Source organism: Triticum aestivum, chromosome 4A (assembly GCF_018294505.1).
Source record: "Triticum aestivum cultivar Chinese Spring chromosome 4A, IWGSC CS RefSeq v2.1, whole genome shotgun sequence".
NCBI lineage: Eukaryota > Viridiplantae > Streptophyta > Magnoliopsida > Poales > Poaceae > Triticum > Triticum aestivum.
This window is the reverse complement of record NC_057803.1, coordinates 464,662,976-464,679,370: the sequence shown is the minus strand read 5'-3', so window position 1 is coordinate 464,679,370 and position 16,395 is coordinate 464,662,976. Positions and strand designations below refer to the sequence as shown.

General features: G+C 49.0%; 1 protein-coding gene and 2 pseudogenes across 1 annotated transcript; 1 reads left to right on the top strand and 2 right to left on the bottom strand.

Moving 5' to 3' along the window:
* The first annotated feature begins 2,244 nt into the window (after window positions 1–2,244).
* Window positions 2,245–4,966, top strand: LOC123086380 (putative receptor protein kinase ZmPK1; annotated as a pseudogene).
* Window positions 4,967–5,353: 387 nt separating this feature from the next.
* LOC123086381 (putative receptor protein kinase ZmPK1) lies at window positions 5,354–8,591 on the bottom strand (annotated as a pseudogene).
* Window positions 8,592–13,609: 5,018 nt separating this feature from the next.
* Window positions 13,610–15,789, bottom strand: LOC123086379 (protein ROOT PRIMORDIUM DEFECTIVE 1). Its single transcript, XM_044508139.1, has one exon. It carries the CDS (start codon window positions 15,368–15,370, stop codon window positions 14,090–14,092), a length of 1,281 nt encoding a protein of 426 aa, XP_044364074.1. The 5' UTR covers window positions 15,371–15,789; the 3' UTR covers window positions 13,610–14,089.
* Window positions 15,790–16,395: the final 606 nt, after the last annotated feature.

The following is a 16,395-nucleotide window of genomic DNA, read 5'->3' as shown; positions in this document are numbered from 1 at the left end:
TTAATTGCACAGAAGTACCACAATTCGGGCATCACATGCAGATTGATACCACGATTGCTAATTTTTACGTGTCAGTACCAACATTCGTCCAATTTTTTGCAAATTAGACTAAAACGCGTATTTATACGTATTGACAGTGTATCTGACCGTTGGGGCCCGCCCATCAGGTGCCGACGTGGCATATTTTTTGCAGAAAACCCCTTGGCTTTATATGTAATCACATAAATGCCCATTTTTTCGCAGGAAAACCGCTATTGAGAGGAACTTTTTTTGTCGTTCGCGAGTTTTTCGCGGACTTGTTCGAAAGTTTCCGGCGAATTGAACAAATAAATAACCGGAACGAACGCGCGCGATTTGAACCCGCGACCTGCAGGTCTGCCGCCGGGCGCGCTAGCCACTACGCCACAGCGACGCTGTTGACTTGATACAGGCGAAATATTTATTATACTAGCACACACACGCTGGGCCGGCAGCTGGGCCAAGCAAAGCCTGCAATATTATTTTACAAATAATTTAGTAGATGCAAAATGATCATTTTTTCTTATTTTTACACAGGCTGTATTAATAGCATTATCTTTGAGAAAAATATTAGTTTGGTAAACATGCAGATTACTACATGTGTTATTTTTTGACAAATAGAAATATGAACCCGAGATTGAAACTTTCATCGTTTTAAAAAAGTTCAATATATAGGTGACAAATGGTTTTATAATACAAAAAAAGTTCATCGTATATTTATATAAAATCATTGTATATAAAAAAATGTTCAATGTTTAGTGTTTATTTACAAAAAAATATCGCAGAATAAAAAGTTCACTATAAACTTAAAAAATGTTATGATCATTTTGCATCTATTAATTTTTTTTACATAATGCACGGTGAATATTTATTACAAAAATGATCAATATAAGTTAAAAAATCTTAATATATGTTGAATAATTTTGGTAACATATATTAAGAAAATTGTTCAACATATATTACAAAAATGATCAATTTCATTGAATGAAAAAAGATGAAGAAACGAAAAGAAACCTGGGCAACGAACGAGCCCCAGCAAAACGCAAAACGAAAAAATTATTACAGGCCTCGGTTGGCCCAACCACCGGTCCAGCGTTTTATTGTTTGTATAAAGATATACTGCCCGCCTTTGAAACAGAGCACACCTGTGGCCTGGTGGCTAGCGCTCTCCGCTTGCGTGTTGCTGGTCGCAGGTTCGAAACCTGCTGATGATGTGCATTTTACCTTTATTTTATTTGTTTATGCTGAACATTTTTTTAAATACGTTGAACAATTTTCTAAAGATATGATGAATATATTTGACATAATGCAAGGTGAATTTCTTGTAATTTATGGTGAACATTTTCTTAGACATGATGGATTTTCGTAAAATATTGCAGGCTTTGCTTGGCCCGGCTGCCGGCCCAGCGTGTGTGTGATAGTATAATAAAACTTTCGCCTGTATCAAGTCAGCAGCGTCGCTGTGGCGTAGTGGCTTGCGCGCCCAGCGGCACGCCTGCAGCGAAAAAATGGGCATTTATGTGATTACATATAAAGCCAAGGGGTTTTCTGCAAAAAATATGCCACGTCGGCACCTGACGGACGGGCCCCAACGGTCAGATATACTGTCAATACGTATAAATACGCGTTTTAGTCTAATTTGCAAAAATTTGGACGAATGTTGGTACTGACACGCAAAAATTAGCAATCGTGGTACCAATTTGCATGTGATGCCCGAATTGTGGTATTTCTGTGCAATTAACTCCCTGCTGCACGACTTTGTCCGTGTGATGGCACGGGCACGATGGAGTTTATTGCGAGCATCATGACACGTTTTAGGATCACTAAAAAAAATGGAAAAGAAGAAGAGAAAAGCAGCAGAACTTGGCCTGCACAACACCTCGCCTGTCTCGTTTTTTTCTTCAGAGAGTGGTCGAGTTGTGCTCCGGCGAGCTTCACCGTCAACAGTCTGCTCGGTCTGGTTGCTACTGCGCCTCTTTACGACCGGGCAGAGAACTTAGAACGATCGAGCCAAGATAGTAGAATTTTCCAACGTGATCCTCTCTTTCCACCTTAATAATCAACCAACTACAGTAGGAGCTAGACTTCGCGCCTGAACGTGTGATCCAACACCAACAGCGTGAAGTATTTTTCTTAACTAGTGTACTTGCCTGCACATGTGCGTGTTGAAAAACGGTGACGTCGCGTCCCATTACCGGAAGAAGTGGGCCTTTGTCCTCCTCGTCCTACTGCCCCTGCATAAAATATTACTACAAACTCCGGCGACCGGCGTCGAGCTTCCCCATTACGTGCCGCTCTATCCTTTTCCCGATCCGTACCGGGCCAAACAATTCTTTCCGCAGTGACAGCCAGGCAGCTAGAGCACTGACGATTTCTTTTTGTCCCGGCCTGATCACCGACCAAGCTCAGCTCAGCTCAGCACGGCCATGACCGCAGCTCGCGGCTGTGCTCTGCTTCTGCTCTTCGCCCTCGCGCTCCCCGGCACCGGCCGTGCGCTGGCGCAGCGCGAGCGCGGCCGCGATAGCCTGCCGCGCGGCGCCTCGCTCGCCGTCGAAGACCACGCGTCCGACGTCCTCGTCTCCCCGGACGGCGCCTTCGCCTGCGGCTTCTACGCCGTCTCCCCCACCGTCTTCACCTTCTCCGTCTGGTTCGCGCGCTCCGCCGACCGCACCGTCGTCTGGACGGCCGCCGCCAGCGCCACGGCGCGCCGCGCCGTGCACAGCCAGGGCTCCCGCCTCGCGCTCGACGCCCGCCGCGGCGCGCTCCTCCTCACCGACTACGACGGGGAGGTCGTCTGGAACTCCACCGCCCACGACGGCGCCGCGCGGGCGCGGCTCCGCGACACCGGCAACCTCGCCGTCGAGGACGCCCGGGGGGCCGTCCTGTGGCAGAGCTTCGACCACCCCACCGACACCCTGCTCCCCGCCCAGCGCCTCGGCGGCGCCGCCGGGAGCGGCCTCGTCTCCACCAGCAGGCTCCTCGCGGCTGGGCACTACGGCTTCCGCTTCAGCGACTACGCCATGCTCTCAATGGTGTACGGCGACGGCGGCCAGGTGTCCAGCATCTACTGGCCCAACCCCTACTTCAGCTACTGGCAGAACAGCCGCAAGATCTACAATTTCAGCCGCGAGGCCGAGCTCGATTCCACGGGACATTTCTTGGCCAGCGACAACGCGACGTTCGATGCCGCCGATCTGGGCGTCGCCGGGGTCAGGAGGAGGCTGACGCTGGACACCGACGGCAACCTCCGGCTGTACAGCTTGGACGCCGGCGGCCAGACGTGGACCGTGTCGTGGATGGCCTTCTCCAACCCCTGCATCATCCACGGCGTGTGCGGCATCAACGCGGTGTGCCTCTACACGCCTTCACCGGCATGCGTCTGCGCCCCCGGCCACGAGCGCGCCGACCGGAGCGACTGGAGCAGGGGCTGCCGGCCGACGTTCAGCAACTCCACCGGCGGCCGCGACGAGCAGGTGAAGTTCGTGGCGCTGCCGCACACCGACTTCTGGGGCTTCGACCTCAACAACAGCGAGTTCCTGTCGCTGGACGCGTGCGAGGCGCAGTGCACCGGCGAGCCGTCGTGCGTGGTGTTCCAGTACAAGCAGGGCAAAGGGGAGTGCTACCCCAAGAGCCTCATGTTCAACGGCAGGACGTTCCCGGGCCTGCCCGGCACGGCCTACCTCAAGGTCCCCGCCGACTTCAACGTGCCGGAGCTGCACGTCCATCAATGGCAGACCGATGATGGCCTCGCCATCCAGGAGGACATTGCCGGATGCGATGCCGCGGCACCGGAGGTAGTCATGCTCAACGTCTCCAGCACGGCGAAGATGAGCAGCAACCAGGGCAAGTCACTATGGTTCTACTTCTACGGATTCTTGTCCGCCTTCTTCGTCATCGAGGTGTTTGTGATAGCGTTTGGGTGCTGGCTCTTCTCCAAGAAAGGGATACTGTCCAGGCCATCGGAGCTTCTGGCCGTGAAGGGTACAGGATGATCACCAGCCATTTCCGGGCATACAGCTACTCAGAGCTGCAGAGTGCCACCAGGAAGTTCCGTGCCAAGATCGGGCATGGTGGTTCGGGCACCGTGTACAAGGGGGTCCTGGACGACGACAGGACGGTGGCCGTCAAGGTGCTGCAGGATGTGAGCCAGAGCGAGGAGGTGTTCCAGGCCGAGCTGAGCGCGATCGGCAGGATCTACCACATGAACTTGGTGAGGATGTGGGGGTTCTGCTCGGAAGGCGCGCACCGGATTCTGGTCTACGAGTACGTCCACAACGGATCACTGGCAAATGTGCTGTTCCAAAGCACCGGAAATTCCGGCAGGTTGCTGGGATGGAGGCAGAGGTTCAACATCGCCGTCGGCGTGGCCAAGGGACTGGCATATCTTCACAATGAGTGCCTAGAGTGGATCATCCACTGCGACATGAAGCCGGAGAACATACTGCTGGATGATGAAATGGAGCCCAAGATCACCGACTTCGGGCTGGCGAAGCTGCTCAACAGAGATGGGTCCGACTCGGGCCTGTCGCGGATCCGAGGAACAAGGGGGTACATGGCGCCCGAGTGGGTCTCCAGCCTTCCCATCACTGAGAAGGTCGACGTGTACAGCTACGGAGTGGTGCTCCTGGAACTGATGAAAGGGAAGAGGGTTTCAGATTGGGTGGTGGATGGGAAAGAAGGGTTTGAAACTGATGTGAGAACTGTGGTTAAGATGATTGTTGACAGATCGAAGCACAGCAATGGAGGATGGGTTGCGGACCTGGTGGATGAACGGTTGGATGGCGAATTTCATCATGCGCAAGCTAAAATATTTGCCCAATTGGCTGTCTCATGTTTAGAGGAAGATAGAAACAAAAGGCCCGGTATGAAGAATGTAGTGCAGACGCTCATCTCTGCAGATGATGAGTCCAGAGATAATGAATATCCAGAAATTTGATTCAGTTTATTTTGGGCATGTGTTAGTTTGTGTGTGTGTGTGTGTGTGTGTGTGTGTGTGTGTGTGTGTGTGTACAGCAATCTTTGTGACATCATATAATATAGTATATTACTGTACTCCTTCCGGTTCAAAATAAGTGTCGCAGTTCAACCTTAGTTCAAAACTGCGACACTTATTATGGACCGGAGGGAGTAGAAATTAGAACCCACAAATTATGTCCTTGTTAATGCGTGATGGCAGAAATCTAGAAGTTTACCTGTTGCAGATGTTGGACAAGCTGCACTTGGATTTGTTCTTCTTGCCCAAATCTATTGGTTTGACAGTGGTATCATAGCTGATTTGGGACAGCACTTAGATTGTCAACTGGATCAGGATACCTGTGCAGTCCTGCTGCATTTCCTCGAGTTGCCAGATGAAAAACCTTTGATACAGAATGTCAATACATAGAACACCTATATCAGTTGGCAAACAGTTACCAGATGATACCACAGGCTAGCAGAGACCTGATATGTGACAACGTCATTAGTTTTACCATTGTCAGATTTACAATATGTTCTTATACCCACTAAGAGGGCATAAGCGATTTCAGAAACAAAAAGACTGAATATATACATGTATTACTATTATTACTCAATTACTACTCCCTCCGTTCCAAATTACTCGTCGCAGAAATGGATGTATCTAGAATTGAAATACATCTAGATACATCCATACCTGCGACAAGTAATTCGGAAAGGAGGGAGTACATGACATGGAATACCTATGCACAGGTATACATACAACTATATGCACCCTAGTGTGATGCTTACGAAGCAACGCACTAGTATGTTCAAAGTTCAAACTGAAGCTTCTTCAACTGAGAGGAGGCTCTCAACTATTGATTCCATTGTTGGCCTGTTCTTCCTGTCCTCCTCCAGGCATGAAACGGCTATCCTGATCAACTCTTTCGCTTGCAGGTAGTTGAAATTGCCGTCCAGTCTGACATCTACAAACTCTGTTAACCACAACAGTTCATCCCCTTCCAACCTGTAAGAAAGCATCTTAATGAACTTCTTGAGCACCACATGGACATCCTCCTCCAAATCAACAACAAAGTCGAGAATTCTTGTTCCTGACACTAGTTCAAGAAGCACGATCCCATAGCTGTACACGTCAACCTTCGCTGTGATCGGTAAACCAGTGACCCACTCCGGAGCCATGTAGCCCAAGGTTCCTCGCGCCCGAGACACATTCTGATTAGGCCCCGTTCTGCTGAGCAGCTTTGCGAACCCAAAGTCGGTGATCTTAGGCTCTAGATCTTGATCCAGCAGAATGTTCTCCGGCTTCAGGTTGCAGTGGATGACCCACTCTAGGCACTCATGGTGAAGATAGGCCAGCCCCTTTGCAACACCTAAAGCAATGTTGAACCTCTGACCCCACTGCAGCAAGATTTTGTTGCTGAATAGTATGTTAGCTAATGAGCCGTTCTCAAAATACTCCAAGACCAACATTCTATGGGATCTCTCTGAGCAAACCCCCCATATTCTTGCCAGATTCATATGGTTAATCCTTGCAATGACATGCAACTCATCCTGGAACTCTGCCCTGTTCCTTGTTACATTTTCCAGCCTTTTTATGACCACCTCTCGCTCATCATCCAAGGTTCCCTTGTAGGCAATACCTGAACCTCCCCATCCAAGCTCATGTTTGAACTTTTCAGTCGCCTTGGCCAGCTCTCTGTAACTATACATCCGGAAATGACTAGTCATCACCTTGTAGCCTTCCTCAGCTGCCCATAATTGCGATGACCTAAACTCTCTCCGTAGAACGAAGAACCATGCAAACGCGAAGAAGAAAACCTCAATGACAAAAAATGCAGCAATGAACCCATACAGATAGAGCCATTTTGAATCATCACCGCCATCTTCACGAACCATGTCTGGCACTGGTTCTATGATTGTTTTGCTCACATGATCACATTCGAGACGATGTATTTCAGTGTTGAGCACATTGGACTGTGGAATTGAGGTATTTGAAACATTGAAACTTGTGGGGAGCTTGATGTACATCGTTCGCACAGTAGGTGTTGGGAAACTCCTCCCATTGAAAAGAAGATTCTTTGGATAGCATGTGCCATTTCCTTGTTGGTACTGAAAACCCTTGCACGTGCAATCACTCAAGCATACGTCCATACAACGCTCCAAAGACACTTTGTTGATGCGCTGCTGATCAGATCCCCAAAAATCAGTGTTTGGAAGCTGCAAAAATGTCGCACTCCGTTCACTATCCGCGCATCCGATGGTATCTACGGTAAGCTCGCATCCCTGTGTCCAGTTGCCAGGATTCCTCATTGCATAACCAGGTGGGCAAGAACATGTTGGTGCAGGGGAGTAGTGGCAGATCCCATATGGACCACACAGGCCATGTATCATGCATGGCTGAGACACAGCCACCCATGAAACTGTCCATCTCCTGTTTGAATCTGATCCATTGCTCAAGCTGTATATCCTAAGATTACCATCAGAATCAAGAGTAAGTCTTCTCTTAATCCCATAGCCTCTATCAGAGGCAACAAGAGGCCGGTGCCAAGCGAAATCACTGGCAAAAAATTCCCCGAAATCATCAAGGCTCCCCATCCGAGTACTGTTATAGAGGTTCCTGTTATTCTCATAGTACTGGTAATCAGGATCAGGCCAGTATATGTCAGAAACATTGGTGTCATCGTAGAAGAGAGACAGCATGGATTGGTCACTAAAACGGAAGGTGTAGTGACCAGGAACATGCAGCCGGCTGGTAGAGACTAACTTCGCCGTGGCAGGGATTCGCTGGGTGGGTAGGAAGGTGTCTGTTGGTGAATCGAAGCTCTGCCAAACAATGTTGCCGCTTGTGTTCTTCAGGACGAGGTTCCCGGTGTCAAGAAGCTGAGCATACTCGACATTTGGGAGGTCGCCCTCAGTTTGCCACACGGTGGTGCCATCGTGGTCGGTGAGGACCATGTTGCCGTCCTTGTGCAGGGTGACGGCTGACCTCCTGGAGCGCACGGGGCGGCCGCGGTTGGCACTCCAGACGACGGTTTCCTAGGTGTGTCAGAGTACCAGATGGAGAAGGTGAAGGCGCCGCTGTAGATGCTGTGGAAGCCACAGGAGAACGTACCGTCGGGTGACCGCAGGAAGCTGGTCTCATGATCCTCGACGGCGAGGGAGGATTTCAGCGCTAGGACGTCGCCGCCAGGAGGTGCCGTGCCACCAACACCCACGGCTGGTAGAAGTAGAACAAGCAAGGATAGGAGCAGGGTGGGTAGGAAGGGGGTAGCCATGGTTGGTTGCAGAGATTATCTGAGCTGCTGCCTGCAGGGCCGGGATGAGGATGAGTTGAGTAGGCGATGAAGTTCCAGATGCTCCCCGTTTGTCTTGGTCCAATCCACTGGTAGCCATGGTTGGAATACTTCTTGTCTGCATGCATGTTGAGACGTGTAAAAACGATATGCTGTAGAAGAGAAGGACTACTAATTGGACTTCGTTACCTGAAATGTATTAAAAGTCCACAAGCTGAGGGATGCATCTTGTCCAACACACTAGTTTATATCTGTCTAAGCTTGAGACTCATCAATGAACATGGAGCCACATGGTGCGGCGCTTGATTGTGACATCTCCAGAATATTAAGGACAGGTCAGCTTTAAACAGGGTCGGTCGCTGTCCAGCAAGGTGGCAGCATCTAACTTCTTTTCAACCCCTTGTACCCCTGCTCGCCAACCCCTTCTGTGTGCTGCAACTTGGACAGCAATAACATATTCAGGTGGGGAGTCGCTCTCCTCAGCAAACTTTTGAGAAAGTGAAGCTTGTCTTGTTGTTAAAGTGTATTCATAACATGTGATTTTATACTGTTACAACACCTCCTCTTCTTCAAGAACAGAGGAATGCTGTTACAACGCAATAGAAGCTGTCGACAAAGGCAGGCCGGGGTCCAGTTAACCCAAGCCAAGATGGTCAAAGAAGCAAACGTCCACTGTATCTGCGACAAATTCACAGCCAAGCAGAAACCCATGATCAGCCTGAACAAGTGGTTTGCTGTTACGCTAGTTAGAATATAAATTTACATGCTTTGGTTTCAGATTTCATTGAAAGTTTCCCCTGTTTATCTTCTGAAAGGTGCAATATTTTTACAGGTTACATTTGCTTCGGAGCAGCGGCCAATGCCTGAGCATTTGCTGTAAGACAACTCTGATTAATGGAGAAATGAATGAAGGATAGAAGGCTGTAATCTACATTTTAAAATTTTGTATACTAACATATGCGGCATTTAAATTTTTAATTCAGCATGAATATCAGCTACAACATATGCAACGTTTAAATTTTACACAAAAACACAACAAGCAATTAAGTAGTCTAGCTAATGCACTTTCCTGTCAGCAACAAGCTCCGTTGAATAGTCTGAAAGAAAGAAACTTCAGCGGAAAGAATGCATTGTCCTAGAAAAGCCATGCATATGAATACAAGAAGAAAAATCTGATGGGAGTTTCCTCAGTACCAAATTTAGGAACCCTTGCCCGAGTACATATACTTCAGAGAGCACCAGAAGCTTGTTTGTTGTCTGCTGAAAGCTTCAGGTTCTCCCATTACTGCATTATTTCATCGATTACTATTTTGTGCGAGTCACAGCAAGACTCCCGTTGTCTTCGTTAAATCCACTAGTAACCACGGTTGTAATACTTCTTATCTACATGCAGGTTTGAGACTTGTAAAAATGATATAGTGCAGAAGAAAGGGACTACTAATTGGACTTTGTTACCTGAAATAGATTAAAAGTCCACAAGCTGAGAGATGCATCTTGTCCAACGCGATAGTTCATCTGTCTGAGCTTGAGGCTCATCAATGAATATAGAGGCGCATGGCGATGCTTGATTGTGACATTTCAAGAATATAAAGGATCAAGTCAGCTTTAAACAGGGGTGGTCGCTGTCCAGCAAGGTGGCAGCATCTAATTTCTTTTCAACCCCTTGTACCCTGCTCACCAACCCTGCGCGTCCTGCAACTTTAACAGTCAATGAAATATCACACGAACAACAAAGCCCGTCAAATAGCACATCCAAAATTGAATCAAGGCATATCCTGGTCTAGCCTGTTCAAAGTAAATATTGTTCAGTGTTTCACAAATGTGAGATATTGTTGATCTCAGTCACTAAAGTCAGCCACAACATTTGAGATATCGTCAACCGATTACAAATATCCAAATCAGTGAATAATGAATAGCAGGATCATGCAAGTTTGCAAAAGAAATTAACAGGAGCATCATTCACATCAAGATGACAAGTGCTCAAGTGGTATACATATTCTGCCCGCTAGTCTCTACAGCCATGCCTCCTCTTCTTCAAGAGCAGAGAAACACTACTACAGTGCAACAGACGCTGTCCACAAAGGCCGGGGTCCAGTTAACCCAAGCCTAGGAGGAACCTGTTGCAGGATGGTGAAAGAAGCAAACGTCGACAGTATCTGCGATAAATTTACAGCCAAGCAGAAACCCATGATCAGTTTGGAGAAGTGGGTTGCTGTTACAGAAAAATGTGTCGATGGATTGTGCACAGGTGCTGATTTCGCTAGTTAGAAGGGTCAATTTACATGCTTTGGTTTGACCTTAAAAATCAAAGTTTCCCATGTTTATCTTCTGAAGGTGCGATATTTTTACAGGTTACATTGCTTCAGAGCAGTGGACGAACGCCTGAGCACTTGCTGTAAGACAACTCTGAAAGAAAGACAGAAGGCTGTAATTTACTTTTGTATTGTCTATCACGACATCTGCAGACTTGTTACGGCGCTGCTAGAAGGAGGGCGCAAGAAGGCCGGCCGGGGGCCTTTTGCCCACGGCCGGGCAAGATGGAAGGATTTCCTTCTTAATTCTTGCTTGATTAGATTGATACATCTCCTCTCTTTATATAGAGAGGTTTACTTGACTCCCAAGCAAGGCTTACTTGACCCCTAAGAAAGCGACTCTTATCTCTAATTAACCCTAAGACTAACGGGCCCATTAGGCCCATTACGTATTCTAACACTACACCCCACCTGGACATGCAGCTTGTCCTCAAGCTGCAGCCTAACCAACTTATAACCATGACTTGACGCAACCCAAACCTAACACCTAAAAACAAGCCTTTTACATCTCGGCTTGTTTTATTATTCTCAACCTGAAATGGACTGGGACGATTTATTTTGGACCTCTTAACAAAAAGTGGATACCATCCGCACGTCGGACGTGCACGTGTACAGCCACCTGGATCCCATGGACACCATCTGGACAAAAGGAGTGCATGTGTATGGCCACCTGGAAGTGGTTGCAAGAGTGACCAGCAGAGGCGCCCTTGCGGCGCCCGGTGACGGAATGCAGTGGTGCTACGTGGAGCGTTTTTGTCGGTGACACCATGCCTTCTTCCTACCGGAGGGCTGTTGGTCTGCACCGCACAGGGAAGAGTGGGGGGCTTGCGATGGAGAATGACGAGGAGGGGTGCGCCCCCCCCCAACCGCCAATGTCGCAGACTTGGAGGTCGCTGCCCGTGGGGAAAACAGCATGCCCGCTGCCCGTGGGGGAAACCGCATGCCCAAGATCCCCGGCGCAGCGGATGAGATCGAGGTCCTTTGCGCAGCGAAGGGCAACTTGGAGGAGCGGCAGCTGCAGACCACGCATCTCCCGCACACGCCGACGCGCTAGGAGGCCATGCGCAGTAGCCTGCAGCCTCACCGCCGCCGACACGTGGCGGGTAGCGATCCAAGACGGAAGCGGTGACGGCGACGGCGGGGACTGGACTTGGTGGAGTGGGACTCCCGCCGGCGCGGTCGATGCGGGGCCGGAGCTAACCGGCGGTGGCTGCGGCAGCGGCTGCGGCGGTGGCGCACCGGGCAGCGGCAGCGGCTGCTGCGGCGGAGGCCGGCAGGAGCGGCGGCTGCCAGTGCAGCCAGGGCTGGGCGGTGGTGGCGATGGATGGCAGCTGCAGTGGCCCGGCGAGCGCGGCGAAGGCCGCCTGGTGCGGCGGCTGCCACGACAGCCAGGACGGGGCGATGGATGGCAGCTGCAGCGGTTGCTGCAGCAGCCCGGCGAGCGCGGCGGGGGCCGCTTGGTGCGGCGGCTGCCACGGCAGCCACGGCGGCGCGGTGGCGGTGATGAGCGGCGCAGCCGGGTGCGGCCCATAGGATCCGGCCAAGAACAGGTGGATCTCCTGGACCGCCTGTGTTAGGTCCCGCAGCGCCCCGGACACCTCCGGGGTGAGGACGACGGGGGCGGGCGCGACGGAGGATCCCGGCGCGGGCAGGAGCGGGGCGACGGTCGTGACCGGCAGCGGAAGAGACGGGTTGGGCGGCGGTGAAGACATGATCGAACCGAAGCTAGCTGATACCAAATTTTTACGGCGCTGCTAGAAGGAGGGCACAAGAAGGCCGGCCGGGGGCCTTTTGCCCACGGCCGGGCAAGATGGAAGGATTTCCTTCTTAATTCTTGCTTGATTAGATTGATACATCTCCTCTCTTTATATAGAGAGGTTTACTTGACTCCCAAGCAAGGCTTACTTGACCCCTAAGAAAGCGACTCTTATCTCTAATTAACCCTAAGACTAACGGGCCCATTAGGCCCATTACGTACTCTAACAAGACTGAACCTTAGTTTTATCAATGTAAATAGTAACATAAAAGTGGGTGTTATCCGCTTCCTTCTTTTTGTCTCTGTTACCATGTTCACACTGTACTTTTACCAGTGTCTTTAAACTAGAACTCTACCCGATAGATATACTTGAATAAAGTAAATTAGAAGACGTTTATAATAAGCTGCAGCAGAAGAAGAAAGCAGGAAATGAAATCAGCTAAAAATAGTCACCAATTTTTTTTTATTCAGCATGAATGGCAGCTACAACATATGCAGCATTTAAATTTTACAAAAAAACACTACAAGAAATTAAGTAGTCTATCTAGTGCACTTTTCTGTCAGCAACGAACTTCGTTGAATAGCCTCAAAGAAAGAAACTTCAGTGGAAAGGATGCATTATCCTAGAAAAGCCATGCATATGAATACAAGAAGGAAAATCTGATTCTCCCATTACTGCATTATTTCATCGATTACTATTTTGTGCAAGTCACAGCAAGACTCCCGTTGTCTTCGCTAAATCTACTAGTAACCACGGTTGTCATACTTCTTATCTGCATGCAGGTTTGAGACTTGTAAAAACGATATATTGCAGAAGAAAGGGACTACTAATTGGACTTTGTTACCTGAAATAGATTAAAAGTCCACAAGCTGAGAGATGCATCTTGTCCAACGCAGTAGTTCTGAGCTTGAGACTCATCAATGAACATAGAGCCGCATGGCGACGCTTGATTGTGACATTTCAAGAATATTGAGGATCAGGTCAGCTTTAAACAGGGGCGGTCGCTGTCCAGCAAGGTGGCAGCATCTAATTTCTTTTCAACCCCCTGTACCCTGCTCACCAACCCTGCGTGTGCTGCAACTTTCACAGTCAATGAAATATCACACGAAACAACAAAAACCGGTCAAATGGCGCATCCAAAATTGAATCAAGGTGTGTCCTAGTCCAGCCTGTTCAAAGTAAATATTGTTCAATGTTCACAAATGTGAGATATTGTTGATCTCAGCCAGAACACTTGAGATTACAAATGTCCAAATCAGTGAATACTGAATAATGAGTAGCAAGAACATGCAAGTTTGCAATAGAAAAGAACAGGAGCATCATTCACAACAAGATGACAAGTCCTCAAGTGGTATGCATATTCTGCCCACTAGTCTCTACTCTCTACAGCCATGCCCCTTCTTCAAGAGCAGAGAAACACTACTACAGCGCAATAGACGCTGTCCACAAAGGCCGGGATCCAGTTAACCCAAGCCTAGGAAGAACCTGCTGCGAGATGGTGAAAGAAGCAAACGTCCACACTCCACAGTATCTGCGATAAATTTACAACCAAGAAGAAATCCATGATCAGTTTGAAGAAGTGGGTTGCTGTTACAGAAAAATGTGTCAATGGATTGCGCACAGGCGCTAATTTCGTTCACAGTATCTGCGATAAATATACAAGCTTGTTTGTTGTCTGCTGAACGCTTCAGGTTCTCCCATTACTGCATTATTTCATCGAATCCTAATCTCGCCCGTGCCACAGCAAGACTCCTCAAGAAAATGGCTCTACAGAGGAGTCACTTTCAGACTCTGACATGGAATTCATGTTATCCACCTGGCATGTGTGATTCTGACTGCTTCCCTGGCTATCCTCCTCAACAAGCGAGATGGCATTTTCAGTTTGAACAATGCCACGACATCCAGCCAAAATCAGATCTAGCATTTTCCTTCGCACGCTATAAACAGGGTTTGGCTCAAGCAAACATCCTTTATTATAACTCTCCCTAAGAAGCACAGTTTGTGTGCTTCCTTTAGTCGAGATGTAGAAAATGCCAGGGTGCTTAAGAAGAAGTTCCCGCAAGTTTACCTCCATCGAAAATGGTCTCCTGAAATGTGACAACCTCTCAAGTGGCACCATCTTTTCGACTGTCGAGCTTAAGAGTTCATGAAGAATACCAACAATACGTTTCTCAAGCCTCTCAGCGTTGGTGATTGGATGCAAATCATTCTTCTCGTAAGGTTTGGTGTAGGGAAGCCTCTGCCAATTCTTAAGCTTTTCCCTAAAACCTTTCTCAATCTTAAAGCCTGTAGGGAAGTTTACTGGAAAAGCATATTTGGTCTCATATTCCGCTAACCATTTTTCTGTATACTCCTTGTCCCTCCATTCTTCGACACTAGCAACAGCCAGATTCTCATCCCTACGACTGATCAAAGTCAGGGTATCAGGGGTTTCAAGAGAAAAATCAGACTGATGGTTTGGCAGCATAGAAGACCTGTAGTCATCGGGCAGGCCAAGCTCCTTCCTTATGAGCCATAACGCATGCATATTGAGAGTTCCATCGGTAGACATCATGAGAAGTTTCTTGAGCCGCTGAACCACGGCCGGCTCATTTTCCCTGAGGACAGCGTCTTCTTCCGCGACCAAATCAGCCATCTTTCGGGTGATCCTGCAGCAATGGTTCCTTTTGACAGGGTGCACGTAAATCTCGAAAATGTGGGGGTATTTCTTGAGGAAAGCGCCGATCTCGGTGTTGAGACCGATCTCACGCCTCCACCTCAGAAGGAGCTGGAGGGACGCGTAGCCGTTCCTCTGCTGGGATATCACGGCATGCAAATCCAAGGCGAGCCTCAGGTTCTTGAGTTGGAGCATCAGCTTGTCCAGCCTATGGTCCCTTGTTCTGCCCTCCAGGCGGGTCCGTGCTGAGTCCACCGGCTTCTTCCACCTCCTCTGCATACTACGGTTAAACGGCCCGTAACAGAACGCCTCATCCAGCATGTGCGGCCTCGGGGAGAAGATGCGCAGATTTTTTGGACTGAATAGCTTGGATGCCATCTCGCTTGTGTGCTAACAGACAGAATCCTTATACCCAACTGAGAGGAAAAACTGAATCTGTGGAGAAAGTAGCAATGCCAACTTCTACTGGAACGACACGCACGCATGTATCATGTGTGCAGCTGCGGGTGCGACTGGAGAAAAAAGGGACGACTGCGAGCTGGGCATTTCATCGAACAGGATGTGCTCTATCCAGGTGGATAGGAGCGAGCTCTGCCTGGCGGCGGAGTGTGGTCGCGGGCAAGCGCGAGGAAGGAGGACAAGAGGATTGGGGAAGGGTGTTGTGGCTGCAGAGGACGAGAGCGACGGCGCGACCAGTGGTAGCGGCGGCCGCGGTGGTGGTGGTGGTATCGGCGCGAGGGAAAGCGGAGTGACCGAGTGAGCACTGAGCAGAGCGAGGCAGAGGACGTATCTGGTGCACCAAGCCAATTGGTGCTACCGTTGCATATTTAAAAATATTCAAACAAATCTAGAAAAAAAATCCGAGTATGATACAACATCAATATATGTTATCATAAAAATTCAATTCAAAATTCAAAACAATGCTCAAGATACAAAAATGATAAATTTGACATCAATGTGTTAATGAGCCAAAACTGAAGCCCAACTTGTGTTATGTACTATTCAGTGTCAAATTTGTTATTTTTGTATCTCGAGCAGTGTTTCGAATATTGATTTAAATTTTTGTGACAACATACACTCATGTTGTGTCAATGCACTAATTTTTTTAGGATTTTTTCAAACATTTTTAACCCCCCCCCCCCCCCTCCTCTCGGTCGCCGCTGGATTAGCAGGATGGGGACATCCGCACCGTAACGGCGGCCTCCGCCTGTCGTGGCCATCCATCCGTGCTCTGTCTGCTAATCCCTGTCGCGAATCCAACCTGACGCACCCTGCTCCACACGCCGTGCTGGCTGAGGGCATCAACCTCAACCGGCGTCCATCCTTCCTCCTTCCACGTCCAGCGATGTGAGCCATCTGAACCTCAATTTCTACTCCATAGGTTTTCCTCATAATTTCTACTC

What these genes read in the sequence shown, in the direction of transcription:
- LOC123086379 (XM_044508139.1), bottom strand. Translation starts at nt 15,370, where the DNA reads ATGGCATCCAAGCTATTCAGTCCAAAAAATCTGCGCATCTTCTCCCCG.